At 54.0% G+C, this 19,779-nt stretch overlaps 8 protein-coding genes across 8 annotated transcripts; 3 read left to right on the top strand and 5 right to left on the bottom strand.

Moving 5' to 3' along the window:
- Positions 1 to 530: 530 nt before the first annotated feature.
- Positions 531 to 2,105, top strand: UV8b_06374 (uncharacterized protein; the record flags this gene model as incomplete). Its single annotated transcript, XM_043143871.1, has 5 exons — positions 531 to 561; positions 615 to 737; positions 808 to 1,302; positions 1,390 to 1,566; positions 1,702 to 2,105. 5 exons carry the CDS (start codon positions 531 to 533, stop codon positions 2,103 to 2,105), a joined length of 1,230 nt encoding a protein of 409 aa, XP_042999806.1.
- A 1,551-nt stretch (positions 2,106 to 3,656) lies between these two features.
- UV8b_06373 (uncharacterized protein) lies at positions 3,657 to 5,033 on the bottom strand (the record flags this gene model as incomplete). Its single annotated transcript, XM_043143870.1, has 3 exons — positions 3,657 to 4,181; positions 4,309 to 4,880; positions 5,024 to 5,033. The coding sequence occupies 3 exons, from the start codon at positions 5,031 to 5,033 to the stop codon at positions 3,657 to 3,659; spliced, it is 1,107 nt and encodes a 368-aa protein (XP_042999805.1).
- Positions 5,034 to 5,630: 597 nt separating this feature from the next.
- UV8b_06372 (uncharacterized protein) lies at positions 5,631 to 6,959 on the top strand (the record flags this gene model as incomplete). Its single annotated transcript, XM_043143869.1, has 3 exons — positions 5,631 to 5,842; positions 6,006 to 6,110; positions 6,245 to 6,959. 3 exons carry the CDS (start codon positions 5,631 to 5,633, stop codon positions 6,957 to 6,959), a joined length of 1,032 nt encoding a protein of 343 aa, XP_042999804.1.
- A 570-nt stretch (positions 6,960 to 7,529) lies between these two features.
- UV8b_06371 (uncharacterized protein) lies at positions 7,530 to 8,590 on the bottom strand (the record flags this gene model as incomplete). Its single annotated transcript, XM_043143868.1, has 2 exons — positions 7,530 to 8,441; positions 8,522 to 8,590. The coding sequence occupies 2 exons, from the start codon at positions 8,588 to 8,590 to the stop codon at positions 7,530 to 7,532; spliced, it is 981 nt and encodes a 326-aa protein (XP_042999803.1).
- Positions 8,591 to 9,443: 853 nt separating this feature from the next.
- Positions 9,444 to 11,269, top strand: UV8b_06370 (uncharacterized protein; the record flags this gene model as incomplete). The annotated part of the gene is made up of 4 exons (XM_043143867.1): positions 9,444 to 9,864; positions 9,924 to 10,168; positions 10,228 to 10,372; positions 10,437 to 11,269. The coding sequence occupies 4 exons, from the start codon at positions 9,444 to 9,446 to the stop codon at positions 11,267 to 11,269; spliced, it is 1,644 nt and encodes a 547-aa protein (XP_042999802.1).
- Positions 11,270 to 12,525: 1,256 nt separating this feature from the next.
- On the bottom strand, positions 12,526 to 13,986 carry UV8b_06369 (uncharacterized protein; the record flags this gene model as incomplete). Its single annotated transcript, XM_043143866.1, has 1 exon — positions 12,526 to 13,986. The coding sequence occupies one exon, from the start codon at positions 13,984 to 13,986 to the stop codon at positions 12,526 to 12,528; it is 1,461 nt and encodes a 486-aa protein (XP_042999801.1).
- An 885-nt stretch (positions 13,987 to 14,871) lies between these two features.
- On the bottom strand, positions 14,872 to 15,871 carry UV8b_06368 (uncharacterized protein; the record flags this gene model as incomplete). Its single annotated transcript, XM_043143865.1, has 2 exons — positions 14,872 to 15,735; positions 15,806 to 15,871. 2 exons carry the CDS (start codon positions 15,869 to 15,871, stop codon positions 14,872 to 14,874), a joined length of 930 nt encoding a protein of 309 aa, XP_042999800.1.
- A 1,108-nt stretch (positions 15,872 to 16,979) lies between these two features.
- Positions 16,980 to 19,346, bottom strand: UV8b_06367 (uncharacterized protein; the record flags this gene model as incomplete). The annotated part of the gene is made up of 1 exon (XM_043143864.1): positions 16,980 to 19,346. The coding sequence occupies one exon, from the start codon at positions 19,344 to 19,346 to the stop codon at positions 16,980 to 16,982; it is 2,367 nt and encodes a 788-aa protein (XP_042999799.1).
- Positions 19,347 to 19,779: the final 433 nt, after the last annotated feature.

Raw genomic sequence — 19,779 nt, 5'->3', positions numbered from 1 at the left:
GTCAAGAGTGTCAAGAGTCAAGCCTCAAGCCTCAAGCGCAGCTTCCCGCTCTTCGTACGGAGTTTAACGGCGTTTTTGACATGTTCACACGTCTAATACGTACATCCAGATGTCTTGGCTTCTTCTAACAACTGCCATCATCACGCATATTCGGATGACTAATCCGAAGCGTGCTGTGTCTGGTTTGGCCCTTTTTTTTTTCGCCAAGTCGTCCGCAGCAGTACCGTTCTGGTCTATTCTGATTGGCTGAAAACCGTTACCCCCACCCCGGGAAGTACATGCTTGCCGTTGTTTGCGTCAGCCTCGCTTGTTTGCATTGCCCGTGTTGGCTCGATGTGGTCACGGCCTCATGACCACCGCCATCATCATCATCATCCCCTCGCTCCCGATTTTCCCAGGTCTGCATCGATTGTCGAGCGGCCAGCGCCGTGACTGGGGGCGGAATACAAGCGCGTGTATCCCCCCGTACATGTTTACATGTTGCATTCCAGACGGAAGTCCTCTGCTTGGCTGGTAGAGGTCGTTTTACCATGGCGCCAGATGTCGAGCCCCCCCGAACAGGTACTTCAGATGCATGGCTGCTTCGTGCCACCCTGCTGACTTGCATCCCCGAGGTGCTGAGCAAACTATCAAAGTCGCGTCCAAGAAGGAGAGTAGGCCTGGCACAATCAAGCTGAAGAAGCCGCCCCCCAAGCACAACAAGCCGGGCAATTGGAGGGATGGCAGCGTTATCGAAGGTATGGAACAAACAGCTACGCCGCGTCGCCTTTCATCCGGCAGCAACCACTCCTGACGCTTCACCTCCAGATGAAAAGAAGAAGGCCGTCAGCTCGCCATGCCTGTCGGCGCCCTCTCCAGGTCCCGTCGTGAACCAGCTAGACGAGACAGCCAGGGAGACATTTGCGACCGGTCGACCGCTGGAAGATAGCCCCGATCTGCAACAGTGCAAGCACTGCAAGAAGAGCATTCTCACAACCGCAGCCAAAGCCCACATTACACAGTGTCTGAAGTTGAAGAAGGAAAAGGCGCAGCAGAAGAAGGAGAAACGAGAAGCAAGAGAGCGCGCCAAGGAGGCTGCGAGGGAGGAGGAGGCTCGCAAAGCTCATGAAGACAACGCCGACGCCGACAGCGATGACGGCGATAAAAAGGGCGGTCCTGCCGCCAAGCGGGTTGGCAAGAAGCCGGACGACGACAAGAAGGCCGGGGGCAAGAAGCGGAAAGCCGAGGGAGAACCGGAAAAGGGACCGAAAACGAAGAAGAAGAAGGATGAAGCTAAAGCCAAGGCTGCCAAGCCCCCCAAAGGTGCGTTGCCAGACCCAGCTGGTTCACCAGCACTCTTACCACACAAAAGTCATTGCATTGCAACCTTCCCTGACCGAGTACCGACAGGACCCGTTGATGTCGAGAAACAATGCGGTGTCACACTGCCCAATGGCCAGCCGTGTGCTCGCTCGTTGACGTGCAAAAGCCACTCCATGGGATTCAAACGAGCCGTGGCAGGCCGTTCCCTTCCCTACGACATGCTGCTGGCGGCGTATCAAAAGAAAAACCAAGCCAAACAACAGAGTAAGTACCGTGTGAGGCTCCAAAATGTATATTTGCCCATGCATGCATGGGTCAGGCTCCCCCGCAAACCGGATCAGTGAAAGAGATAAAGTTGAAAGATTTTTCTTGAATATCTATTCTAACCATGCTTGACAGAGGCTGCTCTCGATGCAAACGCGCCGATAGAGGACGACGATGCCAACGCTGGCCCTGTGGATTCGGACGAGGAGACCGCGGCGATTATGAGCGCTCTCTCACACTGGCAGCCTCAGCCGCTCATCCCGCAACCGGTATTTGCACCCATCAAGCGGCAATACCAGCTGTCAAGGCTCCACGAGCAACTGCAGCTCGCAACGAACGGTGGCCGCACAAACATTTTTCAAGTTGTGGGCTATGGGGCTCAAAGGGTCGCCGAGGGACACGCAGACCTGCCGCCGGAAGGAGAAGACGCGCCTGGCAAAGCAGACATTGGTCCCTTGGGCTTCCCCGCCTCGGCGCGATCGTCGACTTTTGGCGGTGGTGTGACTTCGCAAAGATCATCCATCAGCAGTCGTGCGTGAGCGTCTTTGCGTTTGTCCCAGGGTTCGTCCCAGGGTTTGTCCCATCGACGATGCGACCAACTCGAAAGCCGCGTCTCCCCCGCGGGAGCCTTGGATGCAATTCCTCTTTACGTGATGTCGAGCCTCTCACAATTTTCCTCACGAGCCCCGTTGCTGCAGAGAAGGCAAAAGAGAGCAGGCAAGTCGGAATTGTGCCATTGGCGACGCGAAGTGTAAACTCTGTCAGGTAGATGGTGCGGCGGTTTCCCTTTTATCTATGTTTTCCCCGGTCGGTTTTTTTCCATCTTTTAGAGCCAGTTGGCTCTGTATCTTATCCATGGCGTTTGGCGCTGGGCGAGTGATGAATGCAATAGCGCTACTGGTTTCTTTGTTCTTGCCATCTTTTTTTTTCTTTTTTTCTTTTTTTTTTCGCTTTCCATCCTGATACCGCTTCTTCTTCTTCTTCTTCTTCTTCTTCTTCTTCTTCTTCTTTATTCTTTCTCCATGTATTATTCCAGAGGCAAAGTATCAAACCCGTGGGGGAATGACAATGTGACCACGCTCGAAGCCGAAGCGAAGCGTTAAGCATAGACTACTAGTGGCCTGCTTAAGCAGAGCCATATCCACGACACCAAGCAATGCTTTTGGCTGAATCACACACTCGAATGATACATTGACGCTCCATATTTCTCCACCACGAAGCCAAGAACAAAGCACCGTTCCTTGTTGCCGCCGTCTTGGCCTAGCCATTGCGGGGGCGGAGGGTTTCAGTCTTGTTTGCGGCACGGGCAATGTTGGAAAATCACTTCCAGATGACTTCCTTTTTCCTTGGGCTTCTCTAACGGTAAGCGAGGGACGTATTGCACATTTGTACGGAGAACCCGGACGCAGGCGCGCTGCCCGGTTTACTGTTATGACCCAAGCTTCGAAAGAGGCAACACGTATGTACGGATATTGAATGCTAAAGCTACACCCTGGCAGTAGTCAGAATAGAGAGCCGTATCACTGCTTCGTTGTCCGGCCATTCGACTACTTTGATCCTCAATTGAGACTTTGATTCCCCGACTGGCAGAACCTTTTTGGGGGAAAAAAAAAATTAAAAATAAAAAGACACCCCTGACGTGCCGCTTGTTTGGGTTGCTTTTAGGACATCAAGCTGCCGCAGCTCCGACGTTCCCGCCTTAGACCGACCAAGTTGCTTGCAGATGCGAATCGCATTCGAAACAAAAGCAAGCCACCACATCTTGATGGATCAAGAGGGAGGGTTCACTCTGCGGGCCTTTACGTGTGCTGTATGGCTCGGCGAAACGCTTGTTTCCGAAACCCGGATCGACAATGGTTGTTCGATCGGTCCTTTGTCGGCTTGCCACCTGCGTATGAATTCTCTCGCAATCCTGCCTCTTGAAGCAGCTCCAGTCGAAGCAATGACACCCGCCCACCCTGTGTGTCCTCTTTATGGATGATGGTTGCTTTCGCCTCGGATTCTTCCTACGCAGACAGGGCGCTGCGCCTTGCGCGTACCTCTGGAATGAGCAGGCCATGCCCGAGACGGGGCTGTACATCGTTGATTGCTCAACATTGAAATCCTACGCCATTTCTTTGCACCGTGTTGGAGCCACGAGCAGCAAAGCCGGTCCCTTCAGATTTGAGGAAAACCAACCCTAGAGGCAGTTCCGGGGGCGATGACGATTTCTCCGCCGGCTTGTTACTGATGGGAACGTCGCAGACGTAGCACGTGATGAATGCTTCGGGCTCAGAGGCGACCACGTCCTTGGGTGGGATCAAAAACTTCTTGACGCAACTCAGACACATGACATGGCCACATGATGTAGCCATCACGGGACAGGAAGCGTTGGTCAGTGGCTTGACGCAAGCCGGGCATATCCAGTGCTGCTTATCGGTACCGGAGCGCGCCGCGTCCTCTTGAAACTGAACGGTGACCAGTCGCTGTAGCGATATGGCGTGCTCGGCGCCTTCCGTCGAGGCAGGGCAAATTGGGGCAGTCCTGGTGCTTTTGTCGGCAAGAGGCAGCGTGCCATAGTGGGCATCGGGTGTCAGAGACGGTGTCCAGAAGGAAGGCAATCTTGATTTGGTAGCCTGGCATACGGCGTCAATAAGGAACAGGGTTGTCACGGAGGTGTTTTGTCAAGTTGCAACAACAACAACAACAACAACAACAACAACAACCCTTGGACACGAAAGAAGCGAGGATATTCCCTGGTACCTTTTCAGCATCAATGGCTTTTCTAGCCTTTGCCCTGTCCTCTTGGGCTATGCGACCAAGCTCTTCATTGTCGATGGTGAATTTCCGTTTGCTGCCCGACTGCGCAAGTTCCTTTTTCGCTTGTTCCCCCCCTACCTGCTCGTCTCTTGCTGGCCCTCCTTGATCATCATCTGGTCGTCGGTCGTTTGGCAGCGCAGTAGGCGAGGCGGATCTCCGGTGGGGATTGCCGAGTCCAGCTTGCGTCAACTCAAAGTCCCGTATGGCGCGTTGTTGATCCTCCTGGTCTTTGGCAGCTTTGTCCTGCGCAGTCTTCAACTGCGCTTGACGATGTGCCTTGTCCGCTCTTTTCAGCTCCCTTTTCTGAGCCAAGAGGTTGGCCAAGGCGCATTCGCGACAGAAGACGTGGCCTGAGTGGCAGGCAACCGGCTCGCGAGCCACATTGAGGCATAGGCGGCACGAGCCGAAAGGAAGAAAAGAATCCCTGTTCAGCCGGGCCGAGGTGGAGGACCAGTTGGCTTTGGCGAGAGCTCGCTCATAGGACGTAAAGACGGCGCGGGACGTATTTCTCTTGCCTAAATGTAGAGACGGCAAAAGCCAATGTCAGTTAGGCCGACCGATGACACACCGGCCGATCACATCGGCAGATTTTGGGGGTGAAGCTGTTCAAGGTACAGGCCGGCCAAGCGGGTCGAGCCCGAATGCAGGATTGGCTTACTGTGTGACATGACTGTGCAAGGAGATGGCTGATGCGGGATATTTTCTGTCTGATGCCGTGGCCTGTGAGACCATGCGAGAACAAGACGGAATTCAGGATTGATGGGTTTGTTTGCTCGACAGATGGCTTGAGGTTTGGTTGCATGCGGGAGGAAAGTTGAGCTAAACAAACAACCTTATCGAGATGGTGGTGGGTGGATGGGAGTTCGCAGAACGAACCAGTACGTACCGTGCACGTACCGTGTACCTTTTGCGCTGGGCAGTTACGGAGTGGAGTAACGAGTAACAGAGACGTCCTGAAACAAGGATTTCTATTGGCAGGCTGCACGTGCTTGCAAGCAGCCAGGCGTCGCTGTTTGAGCTTTTTGCTGTGCCGTTTCGTCTCTCGAGCCAGCCACGCACGAGTCTCTCTCAAGAGGGCCTGAGCCTCCCTCCTCCAGCAACGACTCGTTCTCGCAGACCAGGCCGGCGGCGACGTAATTGACGGCGGCCTTTGCGACGCAAGGAATGGCCGCAATCCGTCATGAAAATCCCCCCGACGTCGCCTCCTCTGTCTGCGCCATCACCACACGCTCCTCCTCATCCTTCGCCCTACATCCCGCAGCGTCATGGCGGGCACCGTCGCCGCATCGCGCCAGAGCCTCTCGCGGCGTCTGGGGTCAATGGCTGTCATGGGCACGGTGGGCATCTTGTCCCGCGCATTCCTGTACGCCTTGAACCGCGTCGAGGTTGTTGGGCTACACAACCTGCTCGAAACACTGGACCGCCGGCGCGCTGATCGGTCGCGTGGTTTGCTGACCGTTTGCAATCATGTGGCAGTGTAAGTCCAAACCGAGTATGTGTCTTCTCCTCGGATTCCATCATTTGCATCTCGCCCCCCTTTCGCTTCCCACCCCTTCCCTTCCAAGTCTTGTCTTTCTGATGGCAGGAAAAAAGACATCGACAGGGAGCTAATACGATTCGATACCTGACCCACAATGCAGACTCGACGATCCTCTTATTTGGGGTATCCTGCCTTTGCGCTACACCCTCGACCCCGAACTCCTCCGCTGGGGTCTAGGAGCTCATGATATCTGTTTCCGGAGCAAGTAAGTCGTGCCAGTCTGGAATTCCTCAAGCAGGGATAAGGAAAGGCCAGGAATCATCCTGGGGGCTCGACCCAGCATCCAAGCCTACTGAATGGAGCAGTTTTTGTTGATGTGCTCGTAACGCGAATCACCAGGGCTTCCTCCACCTTCTTCAGCTTAGGCCAGGTTCTGCCCACGCGTCGGCTGTGGCACTCGTCCTTTGGTGGCCTCTACCAGCCTACAATGACCCAGGCCATCGGTCTTCTCTCGTGCCCCAGCCCAGCAGGAGTTGCTGCAGCAGAATCGTGCTTCTCCACGGACGGGAAGGACTCGTTCTCGGCTCCCGCTGCTGATCCAGCTCACAGGGGCGCATGGGTTCACGTATTTCCGGAGGCCTGCTGTCATCAGAGCCCTGCGAGTACCCTTCGATACTTCAAGTGGGGAGTGTCACGGCTCATTCTTGAAAGTGAACCTGCCCCGGAATTCATGCCCATGTTCATTCATGGCACACAGCATGTCATGCCCGAGGAACGCGGCTTCCCAAAGTTTCTACCACGTATCGGCAACAGAATCCGAATCGTGATTGGCGAACCAACCAATGTCGATGATGTGTTCGGTCAGGAGCGAGCCTTATGGAGAAGGCTGGTTGCCCGAGGCGAACCAGACTTGCTGACCCGGGGGCAAGATGCCATCCAGCTGAGGATTCGAGTCGCCAGGCTGGTGCGAGACGAGGTCGGGAAACTACGCGAGAGCATCGGCCTCCCCCCTGAGGAGGACCAAACCGCAGCGTTGGCGGAGACCTGGTCAAAGGAACCGAACAAGCGCAAGTTCAAAAGTCCCGTAGATGGCAGCCTTGTGAACAGAGTGTAGTTGCACCCCGCTCCTGATTTCTGACCCTGACAAGTCCGTGTACAGTGAGTGACTGGATTGACGCGTGGCTGAATCAGACGTCTTGCCCTTCCACTGCACGATTTGGGAAGCCCCCTTCGTCATTGGGTGTTGTCGTTGAACACTTTCCTCTTCTCAAGTTCTAGTTATGTGCTATCTTTGAAACCTGAGACATACCCAACAATTAATGAAATAGAAAAGCCTAATCGTATTGGGCGGTCCCACGCCGGTCAGAACCTTCTAGAGTAAACCTGCAATCAAAAAGTCCGCCAAACTCCTTAGCTCCCAACTGTTAAAGGCCTCTTATACTCGGACGGCATACGATGAATGATTAAGCTGCAAAGACAATGCTTTACTTGCTTGCAATTTCCAAGTAGTAAAAACAGGAAAAGAAAGAAGAAAAAAACTTAAAAAAAAAAAAATAACCGCAAGAGAGCACAGGCCGCTTCCCAAGCTGCCAAGGTCTAAAAAGATACTGTCGCAGAACCCCAACGTGGGACCAAGAGAAGGGGTGGAGGAAGGGGAGGGGAGGAGGGGGAAAGATACAGCATCCTAGTAGTTGTCATAATTTTGCGCCGGTACACCTACTGGAAAGACCCTCGATTGAGAGTGCGGGTGCAAGGCCTGCTGCGGATGTTGGTGCATGATCAAATCGCTGAACCAACGGTGCTGAAGCGCATCGTGGGCGCTGATGCGCAGTTCAGGTCTCAACTGCAACATGCGCTGAAGAAGATCGATACCCGTTGGATCGACGGCATGAAGAATGCTACGCAGATCCTGCGTGGCATACATTTGAAATGTAGGTTTATACTCAGGAAATTGAGTGATGCCCGGCCACGTGCGTTCCGTGGGAGTTCCCATGATGCGAAAGATTCTCACAATCTGGTCTTCATTTGTGGTGCCGGGGAAAAGAGGCCGTCCTGTATACATCTCAGCCATGATGCAACCTGCAGACCAGATATCAATGCTGGTATTGTACGTCCTGCTTCCGAGAAGGACATCTGGGGCTCGGTACCACAAGGTCACGACTTCGTTGGAAAAGGTGTTGACTGGGATTCCAAAGGCTCGAGCGAGACCAAAATCACCAAGCTTCAAAATCCCTTTACTGTTTATGAGGAGATTTTGGGGCTTCAGATCGCGGTGAAGAACTCGGTTCTGATGGCAGAAGTCAATGCCCTTGAGCAGCTGATACATGAAGCTCTTGATTGTTGCTGGCTTGAGAGCGCCGCGCTCGCCGTGCGTGTCCATGTATCTCTTAAGATCGCCGTCCATGTATTCGAAGACGAGCATCAGTTTATTCTCGGTGTGAATAACATCATGCAAGGCGACAATATTTTCGTGCTTGAGCTCCTTCATAAGAGAAATCTCCCGGATTGCAGTAGATGGCGTGCCCTCTTCCGAGTCTAGATGGATTTCTTTGAGAGCAACGAGTTCGCCAGTCTGTCGGTTTCTGCCTTTAAACACCTGGTTTATGCAAGGTTAGCTAAGCTTCGGCGAGGATTTTCTGTGGCCAAAGCCTCAACGAGCTGCAGCGGCTGCCATACCGTAGCATAGGTGCCTTCACCAAGCTTTTCCAGCTGTTGAAACGAGCTGGGGTGTCTTTTCCCGTCCATCTTGGCGGAGTATGTGGAGCCCGGTGGTGATCCGGCAGTGTTAGTTCAGCACGAGACTGTTAACCGGCTCGGATTTGTCCCTTATTTTTTCTTTCCTTTTTTGTGCGGAGTATGTGTTTTTGTATTTCTTGACGAATATTTTTGTTCGAGTCAGACTCGGCCGGCGACGCTAGTAGAAAACGTCTGGTCAAGACGCATTGGGGAAATGGAGTGAGGGGCGAGGGACGACGGGTGAGGGACGAGGGGCCCGGAATCGCATAACTTGATCGCACTTTATAGAAGCATAAGTCGCCGCGTCTATGCTTTTAGTGAAGCGCCGGGATGCCCAGAGACTTCCTAACCCATCCCGGGAAAATGTGGATCCTGAGACCCCGCATCAGTCTCTAGCTTCAGACTCCAGACTCCAGAGCTTGAGGTGGTGCCCCACGGCCCCACTTACACTTGCCTTTGCCCCAGTGTCATCAACGCGGGGGTGGAAGCCGCCAAGCCTCCAGGACGCCAGATGGACGAGACGGACCAGAACGACATTCCACTTTGATTAGCCAACATTGATCAGCGGCCCGTGGTCTGATCTCGTCTTTTGTAGCTCATTTCGCCGCAAAGCTTTCACCTTATTCTCCTCAGCGCCCAGTGCAGGGAGCGACATTCGCCCAAAGCCGTCAGATGGGACGCTTGCCCCGTGCCGCGAGCTTCCTCTCGAGAATCTGGCATCTAGATACCCGACTCCCGACCGCCAAGCACCTGGAAGACGGCCTAAGATGCCATTCCTTGCGCTGTTTGAATCTTTCCTCTGAAATCTGCACCCGACCCTAATCATACCCATCTCTTCTATCGAAACATTCGAACCCAAGCCATGGGACACCACTCACGTAACCAAGGCGGATGCTCAGGCACAACAGAGTCGACATGTCCTCCTCCGGCTTTGCTCCCTCCACAAGCCCCTCCGAGTCTTTTGATGACGGCAGTGGAACAGGCCAGACTGCAATCGCTAACTGGAAAAACCTTCAAGACTGATGATCATGGATCAAACAGCATGCCGTCCTCGCCCGGTGATTTCTCGAGCATTTCAACGTCTGACGGTCATCACAGCCTCTCAGCTAGCTTTTCTGAACTCCCTTCTCGTCAGTCGCCGGCCCCGGCTAGTGCCTTTCCGGAAACGAGGGACTCCATCCCTCAACTCGTCATGCCTACCGTCATGGTTCCTCAGCGCCGTCCTTTCTCCGACACAGGGAGAGGCCTGGGTAAACTCAAGATTCTGGTTACTGGCCAATCAGGTCAGCTTCAACATCGTGCCCGCTGAATAGCTGGGTCACATTCGCTAATGTCCAGACAGGAACCGGGAAAACATCCCTCATTCGCGCTATTGGGCAAACTTGTGCTCACATTGTGCAAATGGACAAAATTACCGACGCTCCGAATCGCCGCCCGAGCAATATATATGCGAGCACTCGCCCAAGTCCTTGGTGGAAGCCGCATGCCGACAATGCCTGCAAGGGGCGGCGGCCTACAATAACCGACCAAGTATTGGACAAAAACTTGTGTTTTGTGGATTGCCCAGCCCTATCCACGGATAATGAGGTACGAAATGGACCCAGCCGCCTTTCGCGTTCGAACAACTGCTTTCTAACAAGACAAAGGCTACCTCCCCCGCTGTCGAGTATGTTGAGAATCATCTGTCTCATCTGTCTGTTGAGTATATCGATGACGCGGACCTGATTGCTCTGTTGAGCAGCGGGATCGAAGCAAACGTCGACGTCGTGCTCTATTTACTTGCTTGCACAGGTCCGCTGAGTTACTCCGTCGCTTTGACGAAAATGGCTTGTTCGCAGCTGATATACTAACCCAGGTCCTACGGGAAACGATGTCCAATGCATGAGAGACTTGCAAAACACAACAAACTTCATCCCTATACTTTCCGACATCGACGGCCTATCAGCTGATGAGATTCTCTCAGCCAAACGACGGATTCTCTGCGACCTCGCGGCTGCAAAGCTTGACTACTTTTCCTTCATGCCCACAGAGTCCAGCAAAGACGTTGGAGGCATCTATGCGGTGAACAGTGCGGTTACTCTAGATGGCGATGCTGTCGATGCAAGCTTTGTCATGGATTCAGACTATCTGCCACCGTTGGTCGAGACTGACCTCGATCGCCTGGTCTCGGCAATCCTATCCGTGGAGGGCAGCTCCCACCTTCGCTACGCCGCTGCGATTAAAGCCGTCAAGTGGCTACGCGGGAAGCCTGTCGGCGGAAACTCCTATGCCCTAGCGTCTACCCGCAGACTCCTGTCCCGCGGTGCTCGCGAAATCTTGTCCAATTTTGCCAACATGTCTCGAGAGGCAGAGCATCGGGGCCAGGTCCACAGCACGTCAGCCTGGGCAGAAGGACTGCGTCAGAGCTTAGCTTCTGAGCGGCTGAACCTTTCGCAACGGCACACGGCCCAGGTCATGTCTTCTACTCAGATGACCTTGGTCAGGCCCAACTGTTCACGGCCGCCGGACTCCAGATGCTGCCATAACTGGAGCTGCGCCTCGAGCAGCAATGACCAAGACCCGCTGGGGCTGTTGCAGCTCCTGAGACGGTTCCAGATTGGCAGTCAGTTAACGCTGGAGCTACTGAGCAGCTTTGGCGTTTTATGGTGTGCGGCAACATGGCTCCTCTGGCCGAAATGGCCATGGTGAGGCCGAACCACCTCGTATTGTTCCCCGGGCCGTGCAGCCGTCATCACATAATTTAAGGGGGAGGGTATGTGTGTGTGTGTTTACATGGATATGGATCCAGTGCAGTTTTCAATATGATCTCCAAGTAGCGCGGATAGCCTACAATTTACATTTTCTGCAATGACCCTTTTGACGCGGCTCTAAAATCCCCCGTGGGATAATATGAACAACATGACAACATTGTCAACTTATGATTGGCTGGGGCTTTTTCACGAAAATTTTCAATATCAAACACAGTCCTGAGCCCACCAGCGCAACTCGCCGTGGTCAATACCGCGAATCGTGGCTTCAGCATCCCCCCACCGCTGCCTGAAAGTACGGAGCGTTGCACCAGCAGGACCGATACTTTTTGTCTGAGTCGAAGAAGCGGGGATTTTGACCACATTCGTCTCTGCCAGGTGAGTCTTAAGTCGCGCAGGTAGGGAGGGACGTGTCTAGCGCTCATGCCGGCAGGACGTTAACTCGTCCGCAGCTAGGTCAACCTTTTAATGCTCGACGGGCGACGACAGATTTCGGCAGGGAATCAAATCAGCTCTTGTTTTTGAAACGAGTAGCCGGAGCACGGTTCCACCATAGTAACATCAGCCTGGCGCACTCCGCCGGGTTGGAGAGCGGGTGCGTTGTGTCTTGCGCCTGGCAGACATGGGGGTGCGGCGGTGCGGCCAAGTTCCAAACAACTCTGCTGCCGAATCACCAGGTTGTCTTTTCTCCAACCGCATTCTGACGTAGCATAATTGCCCCCTGCTCATCCTCGTCCCCTTATAATACAATACGTGTGGGAGGATTGACGGTCATCGCCTTGGCTGCATGTAGGTTCCCTGGCACATAGGGCGTGGACCTTTTGCAGTTCTACTGCGTTTGGATCCGAACAGAGGCACAGGGCTGATTTCACTGCAGGTGTCAGGTCAGGGAGCAATGCCAAGTAGTATGATCATGAAAACTACGCGAACCTCCCAATCTTATTGAACCGCCAGACTCTCTGCCATGATTTAAACATTGTAGCCGCTGGACACGGCTGGACTTGTTGATTCAATGATGATGCGTGTACCAGATCATGCCTTCATGAGAGGGACTCAAGGTGTTGTTGCAATGGGGGTTGGAATATTTTTTCGACATCAACAAGGTCGCAGTAGACCTTTCGCATACCGAGCTGAACAGTCGGTATCTATCTGCTCCATCCTTTCTCTCGCTGTTCCAAGAGAAGTCTCGGTAGGCCCTCAAAGATCCTTTTTGTATGCGTGTTCCGGCTTGTGCGTAGTTTCATAATCAATATGAACGTAAGCCCGTTCAATGTCTGGCAGGCTCTCCAGCTTGAACTGAAGCTCCTCGGCAATATCATGAGTCTCTGACAGGGTTCCAGAGGGATCCATGACAATGTCGACCTCGGCAATGAGTCTGGGACCGGAGTGGTACACTCGCACTGTGTCGATTCCCTGGATAACAGGGGAGTGTGTGAGGCATACATAGGTGATGAGCTGCTGCATATCCACGGACGCCACGACACCTACTAGCAGGAGAAATTCATTGAAGGCGGTGCGCAGCCAGATGAACGAGACGAGTAGGGAGAGCAGAATGGCACCCATCGGATCAAGCCACCATTCGAGCTTGGAACCGCCTACCGACGTCAGAATACCGAATCCGTTGATCAAGAGATCGTTTCGGTGGTCTTGCCACAAGATGTTGATCTGGCTGTACTTGTCTTTGATGGACCAGCAGAAGAGGAAAAGAGAGAACTTGGTCAGGAAAGCGGCACAGACGGATATGACGGAGGGTAGGTGGAAGTCCCTGGCCTTGTTCCCCCCGGAGAGCTCCTGAGCTGCGAATGCAATGATGATGAGAGATACAGACGTCATGAGGAAACAGAAGACGATGTTGCCGACGGTTTCGAGCCTAGCTTTGCCAGCAGGGAAACGGCGGGGATCCACTCGTTCGATGGCACGGTTGGAGAAGATGAGGGTCAGGTTGCTAAGCGGATCGAAGATGGCGTCGGCCATGGTGGTAAACAAGGAGAGCGAGCCCGAGGAGATGGCAGCATACAGCTGAAGAGCCGTCAAGACGATATTGGCCGCGAGAGATCCGTAGATTGCGATACGAAACTTGAGCTGGCCGTCGCCGTATTCTTGACGGGCCTCGGCGCGGTGCTCCTCGACTGATTTGAGCATGCGTTCGATGGCGGCATTCTGGTTTTCGTAGAAGCCTCGGAGCTTGCGGGCATCTCGCTTCGGGCCCGGCCGGTCACCGCTCGGTGCGGGATTCTGAGAGGACGACGCGGCGTGGGTTCGGGACAAGGCTCTCTTGCGGGACGAGTTTGCCTTGATCTTGTCCAGGTCGGATTCGGTCTTGTAGGACGACGAGAGTCCATACGGGTCGCTTTCGACGCTGAGGTGAGGAAGTCGGGAGTTGTGGCTCGAGTTTACTTGGCTTTCAACGTCTGTGGCCTGGGAATGGTGGCGTTCAACGGCATCTTGCTCAAGGTTCGATGTCGAGACACACTCTACGGCGGTGCTAGCGGCCACAGGGTGGCTGGAAGGATGATGGTGACGGGGGTGGTGGAGGTGGTGATTGATGTGGTGGTTATGCCGCGAGGGTGAGTGGGAACTGCTTCTGCTTGGCGCGAGGTGCTGCAGGTGATAGACGGAGGGGTGGTGAGTGATGGTGTTGCTGGCGTCGGGTGTCATGGTTTCGAATCGTGGGCAGCGACATGGACGACCAATTCGTGAGCTGAAACGGACCGAAACGGACTGAAGCGGAGGAAAACGACAAAAGGCCAAGGCCCGCTTGCACTTGGACTGGGACTGATGGGCCAGTTGGAACGAGCTTTTTTCGTGGATTCATGCAAAAGCTTTTGAGAATTGAAAAATGTCGCAAGGAGACAGATGCCGCGACTTCGGAGCCTCGAGACGTTGAGCTTAGATCAGAACAAGAGCGGGCAAAGACGGCTTGGGTACATGCATGTACCGGAAACTTTCAGCTACTCAAAAGGATGCAGCTGGAGCACGTTGCTGCATAAGTACCGGAAAGGTAATGAATGCATACGAGAATGGGTTTTAGAACGGTTGATGCTCCCTCGTCCGCTGTCTTATCGGGCGCACCTGATTCGCTCGCCGCAGACGTAATGGTACGGCATACTCCGTGCAGTGCTCCGTGCGAGGAAATCGCAACCCGACTGCTCTGCTCACCAGCCAGTCATCTTGTTCTGATCCATTCATCCTCACGGCTGTTGCATCATTGATGGTGGCACAACATGTCTCGATCAAACAGCCTTGGTGCCTGCAATAGGTAGGTTTCCTTTTCTCGAGCCACCCCCGTCACGTGCGGCTTAGCAGGGAGCACATAACAAACCCTCCCAAGCCTACCTAGGTAGGTAGGTATTTATTGTTCCCCAAGGTGCAATTGGACGCTGATCTTTGTCACCACCATCATCAAACCAAACAATCTCCATGGGCAAAATCCAACGTCTTCGGATAGTATGGCACAAAAAAAATATCAAAAATCAAAAATCATGTTGTTGGAAACTCAATTATTGCTTGGGGGTTTCGCTCTCTCCCATGTCTTGTCGCTCGCTAAAGCTTCGCGTCAAAATGTTCATCGGTAACCCCGGTTCCACCCGAGCGTTTCAAGATCCAGCTGATGACATCTTGGGCAAACTCGTCTTTGCAGTAGTCTGTGTGGAGTTGATGGTATGCTCCCTGGTATGACTTGGTGGTTTTGTCGTCCACGTCGTGTTGCTGCTGGAGAAAAGCAACAGCGGCATCGTGGCTACACGTTCTATCTGCCGTCCCATGAGCCAGCAAGACGCTTCTCACCTGTTTACCGAGCCGGACTTGACCGGAAGACAAGAGCGCCGTCCGGTCCAAGAGAGAAGCCAGACCCTCGAGCGTTCCCGTGTTGTGGCATAGGGGGTCATCTCGCACGGCCTGAACAACAGCTTCGTCTCGGCTGAGATACTCTGGGGGCACGACGTGTTTGAGCTGCTGATGCGGCAAAACCCGAGCGGCTAAGCGACCGGCATAGACCTTGAAGCAGTTGGGCTCTTCGCCCGCGGGGAAGCCAATAAAGGGGCTTTCGAGGATCCAGCCACGGACTTGACCGACCAGATGGGCATACTTGACGTCTCCGGCCAGCGTGAGAATCTCTCCGCCGCCCATTGAGTGACCCATGACGAAGATGGGGGGGGCGGATGCGACATCGTCCTTGGGCGGGAGCTTGTCTTGAATGAATGCGGCAACGTCAGCGACAACCTGCGAGGTTGGTCCTGTCAGTCCCTTCTGCGATGGCTTGGTTACGGTGCGACCCCATCCTCGCTGATCCCAGCCCAAAACTTGGATTCCCTGGTTTGCGAGCTTGGGGAAAAAGTCGTTGTAGCGATTGACGTGCTCGCTGAAGCCGTGGACAAAAACAACCTTTGCCTTGATTGGGCCGTTTGGCTGAAAGAGGCACCGAGTTAGCAGTCGCCATGGAATACCAGCTGCATCATGACATGCAAGTCGTACGAACCGTCCAGGTTTTGGAGTAGAAGCTGCTCTGTCCGCATTGGAACTGGCCCTCCGAGGCGATTGACATGACGACTCGCGCGGCCTGCGCTTGCAGAAACTGCACTGCGCTGCTGTACTGCAGAATCGCACTGCACTTGTGCCAACTTGGCTGGTCGACGGAATAGCCGGGGTACCGTACCTAACCTAGACTAATGTAGGGGTGTTCTTGAGTGGGTCCTGAATCGGAATGCTGGGGTCGAATGAGCAAGTGAGCTTCCCAATGGAAACCTATTCTCCTTGGTAATTATAGATGTGAGGGGATAAAGGGAGGAGGAAAGGAGCCATGGTGCATGGCTGCTACCGATGCGGTGCAATTGGTTGTTAAGGTAGCCGGAGTTGAAGGCTAGAGCATGGCGGACATGTGAAGCTCAGCAGAGTTGACCCCACATCTAAAAAGAGTCAAGCCTGTACGTGTACGGAGTACGGAGTCTGGTACTCTCTGCAGTTGTCTGCACTCGGTTCTCCGGAGTCATAGGAGTCACATGACTACACGTCTGCATGGAACTTCGCCCCTTGCAGCTTGTCCTGAGGACATCTGGTCCATCCCATCTCGAGTTCCACCCAGATCGTCACATTTGATCAGTGAATCTTTTGCATCGATCACATCCCGCACTTGTGTAGTCGCCGAGCCTAATGATGGAGCTACATCGGGACCTGGCGAGTACAAATAAAACCTGGCCACAAGTCTGCTGCCTTAATATCGGCTTGCTACTTACCTAGGTAGTGGAGAAATCTATTACAATACCAGACACATGCAGCGACGGCCGCCCCCCCAACCAACGCTTATTCCCCAATCACGCCCTTATCCTTTTATCCTGCATCAAAGGCGCGAAGCATAGTCGTCCACGCACGCGATGCGCTTCCCGCCATACAAGCGGTTTTGCGCCGTCTAAACACAGCCCAAGTGCTTACTTCAATGCGGCCTCGGGAGCCACCTAGCAAAGTCGTTTCTGTTGGTGTCAATGACGCGCAGTTCATTCTTCGCAGGGCACCAACTCTTCCCAGCGCCCAAATTGGCGGCTAGAAGCACCGGTTCAAGGGTGGCTGACCTCCTATCCTCCCTCGTCACTGTTCCCCTGCCGACTGCGCCGCTTGTGTGTGTGAAATGCCCCTGCTCGTGCGGTGGTCCCGACATACTACTTGCTCTTCTCCATCTGCTCTTCCTGCATATGCTCCTCTCCTGCAAAGTCGTCTTCCATCTCTTCTGATTCGGCCACGTGCGGCCCAAATTCAGACTGTCGCTTCTCAGGAATCTCTCCACCACTCATCTGCCACTCCATCAGCTTGCTGAAAGCGCTGTCCTTGTCGGCGGCTAGCTGGGGGTAACTTCCAATTTCAGCTACCCTCCCTTCGTTGTTGAGAACGATGATCTGGTCGGATCGCTTGATGGTTGATAGTCTATGTGCAATGGAAATAGTCGTATTGCGTCCCCGCAGCAGTCCAGCCAAAGCCTCGTTCACCAAGGTCTCGGATTCCGCGTCCAAGGCGGACGTGGCCTCGTCCAGGATAAGGATGTCGGGGTCCTTCAAGAGCGCACGTGCGATTGCAATGCGCTGCTTTTGCCCGCCAGATAGTTGCGAGCCCCTGGCTCCGACTTGGGTCTCAAGCCCGTCCGGCAGGTCGCTGACGAAGTTGCAATTGGCCCTTCGCGCTGCGGCAATAATCTCGGCTCGTGTGGCGCGGGGCTTCCCGTAGGAAATGTTCTCCGCAATCGTGCCGGAAAACAGGACTGGCTCTTGAGATACCATGCCTATGCGTCGTCTCAGAGACTTGACATTCATTGTCGACACGTCCACTCCGTTGATGGTGATTGAACCCGAGCTTGGGTTGTAGAACCGGAGCAGTAGTGAGGCGACGGTGGACTTTCCTCCCCCGGATGGCCCAACGACGCAGACGTTGCTTCCGGACGGTATCTCAAAGTTCAGACCATTGAAGATGTTTACGGCCGGCCGAGTCGGATAGGCGAAGCTCACGTTGTCGAACCTGATTGGTCCCTGCGCGGATTTCACGTGGATGCCAACCGTCTGAGGGATGCCTGGACGACGGTCCTGAAGTTCAAAGAGTCTGCTAGCAGCTCCCACCCCCTTCATAAGCTCGGAATAAAAGCCCGATAATCCGAAAAGGCTGGAGCCGGCAAAGGCTGTGTACATCATAAAGGAAGTCAGGTCGCCGAGAGTCATTGCGCCCGAACGAACAAAGCTACCGCCGACAATGAGCATGGCAAGGATGGTCATGTTGCCAGCCCAGCCAGTCGAGGCAAAGAAGGTTGCAGCGATAAAAGATTCGCGCTTCCCGAGGGCAAAAATACGTCGAATCTGCCTGTTGTAGCGCCCGATTTCTTGCACTTCGCCGACAAATGCTTGGCTGGTTTTGACGTTACCCAAGCGTTCCTCGGCAATCTTGGTTAGTGTGCCCAGGTTCTTTTGGATTGACCTGCTGATGTTCCGAATTGCGCGGCCGTACAGCACAGCACCGACAGCAATCGGTGGAAACATGAGAAGAAGCAGCCCAGTCAACTTGGGGCTTGTCCATACCATGATGGCAAAGCCGGCACCACCACTGAAGAGCGACCGCAGGCCATCGCTTAGATTTTGGGTTACTGACTTGCCGACAATCACAGTGTCAGAGCTGAGACGCGAGATGAGGTCCCCCACTCGGTTCGCATCGAAGAACTCGGCATCCTGAACATAGGTGCGTCTGTATAGCTGAGACCTTAGCCTCGCGACAACGCGCTCACCAATGATGCGTAGTAAAACGACCCTGCCAAAGGTTGCCATGGCGCCGATTGTTAAGACGGCGCCAAGCCCGAAGAAGAACTGGTTCAGTGCTAGGCCAAATAGACGGATATCTTGGACGTCGCCCTTGGTGGCAAGATCCAGAATGCGGCCGACGGAAAAGGGGATCAACATGGTGACGCTGGAAGAGAGAATCAGGAAGCAGAATGCGACCGCCAACCATCGGAGCTCAGGTCGAGCAACTTTGATCAGCCTCCATATCTCTCCGAAGCCAGCTTTACTCTGAGGCTTGCCTTCCTTGGAAAGTCTCGCGGACAGGTTGACTTGCGCAGCTTGAGCAGCCTTGTCGCTTTTTTCAAATTCTCGATCCTCGATTCCATCGCGGGAATCGGCTCGAGCCTCAGCAACCGCAGAGTCGTTGGCACCAATTGCTTTCGAGTCAGAATCCGATGAAGGCGCTTTCTGGAGCGCGAACGAGCTGGCGGAAAATAGCCGGGCATGTGATGTCGTGCGGCATGGTCTTGGTGCCGACGCCCATGCTCGAGCCTCGTTCGATCGGGTCGAAAAGGCGGCGCGGTCCTGAAGTCGAGCTCTGAGTGGGATGAGTCGAAATTCAGGAAGCAGTCTATCGTGTAGCAGTGGTCTATGAAGCGGTCTCGTGCGCGAGTAACAGGAGCTGAGTTTTGCAATGGTGTTACTGGAGTGGTTGAGAAAGCGTGCCAAGTCGAGCCCAGGCGGCAGCGCCAGCCGTGTCACACCGGACACCATATCGAGTGCAAAGACGGAAAATCAAGGAATTGGAAACTGCGGCATTATAGATGTTGCCTGGCTGCGCGAATGCAGGACTCGGCGGGTCGGGGAGCAGTCGGTACATGCAACGAAGAAGAAGAAAAGAGCTTGGTGACGGCCAAAGAGAAAAAGTCGCCGTCATCGCCCACAAGTCATATTTTGACCTGAACTTGTCCAGGACTCGTAGAAGGAGGTCCAGGGCGTTCCGCCCGCAGTTGGACCGGGCTTGGCTGTGCTAGGCTGGTAAAAGCGGGTCGGCAAAGACTTTTGTTCTTTTGTTGAAGCAGCAATCCAAGCCTTATCCTATCCAACCGAAGTTGCCGTCATGTCCTGCTTGAGCAAAAGGAAAAAGGACAGCAGGCCAAGGATGATTCTTATGGTTGAACTGGAGAAAGGGTTTTTTTTTTTTTTT

This window comes from Ustilaginoidea virens, chromosome 5 (assembly GCF_000687475.1).
Source record: "Ustilaginoidea virens chromosome 5, complete sequence".
NCBI classification, from domain to species: Eukaryota; Fungi; Ascomycota; class Sordariomycetes; order Hypocreales; family Clavicipitaceae; genus Ustilaginoidea; species Ustilaginoidea virens.
Note: the sequence above shows the minus strand (reverse complement) of the source record. Positions and strands in the feature narration are given on the sequence as shown.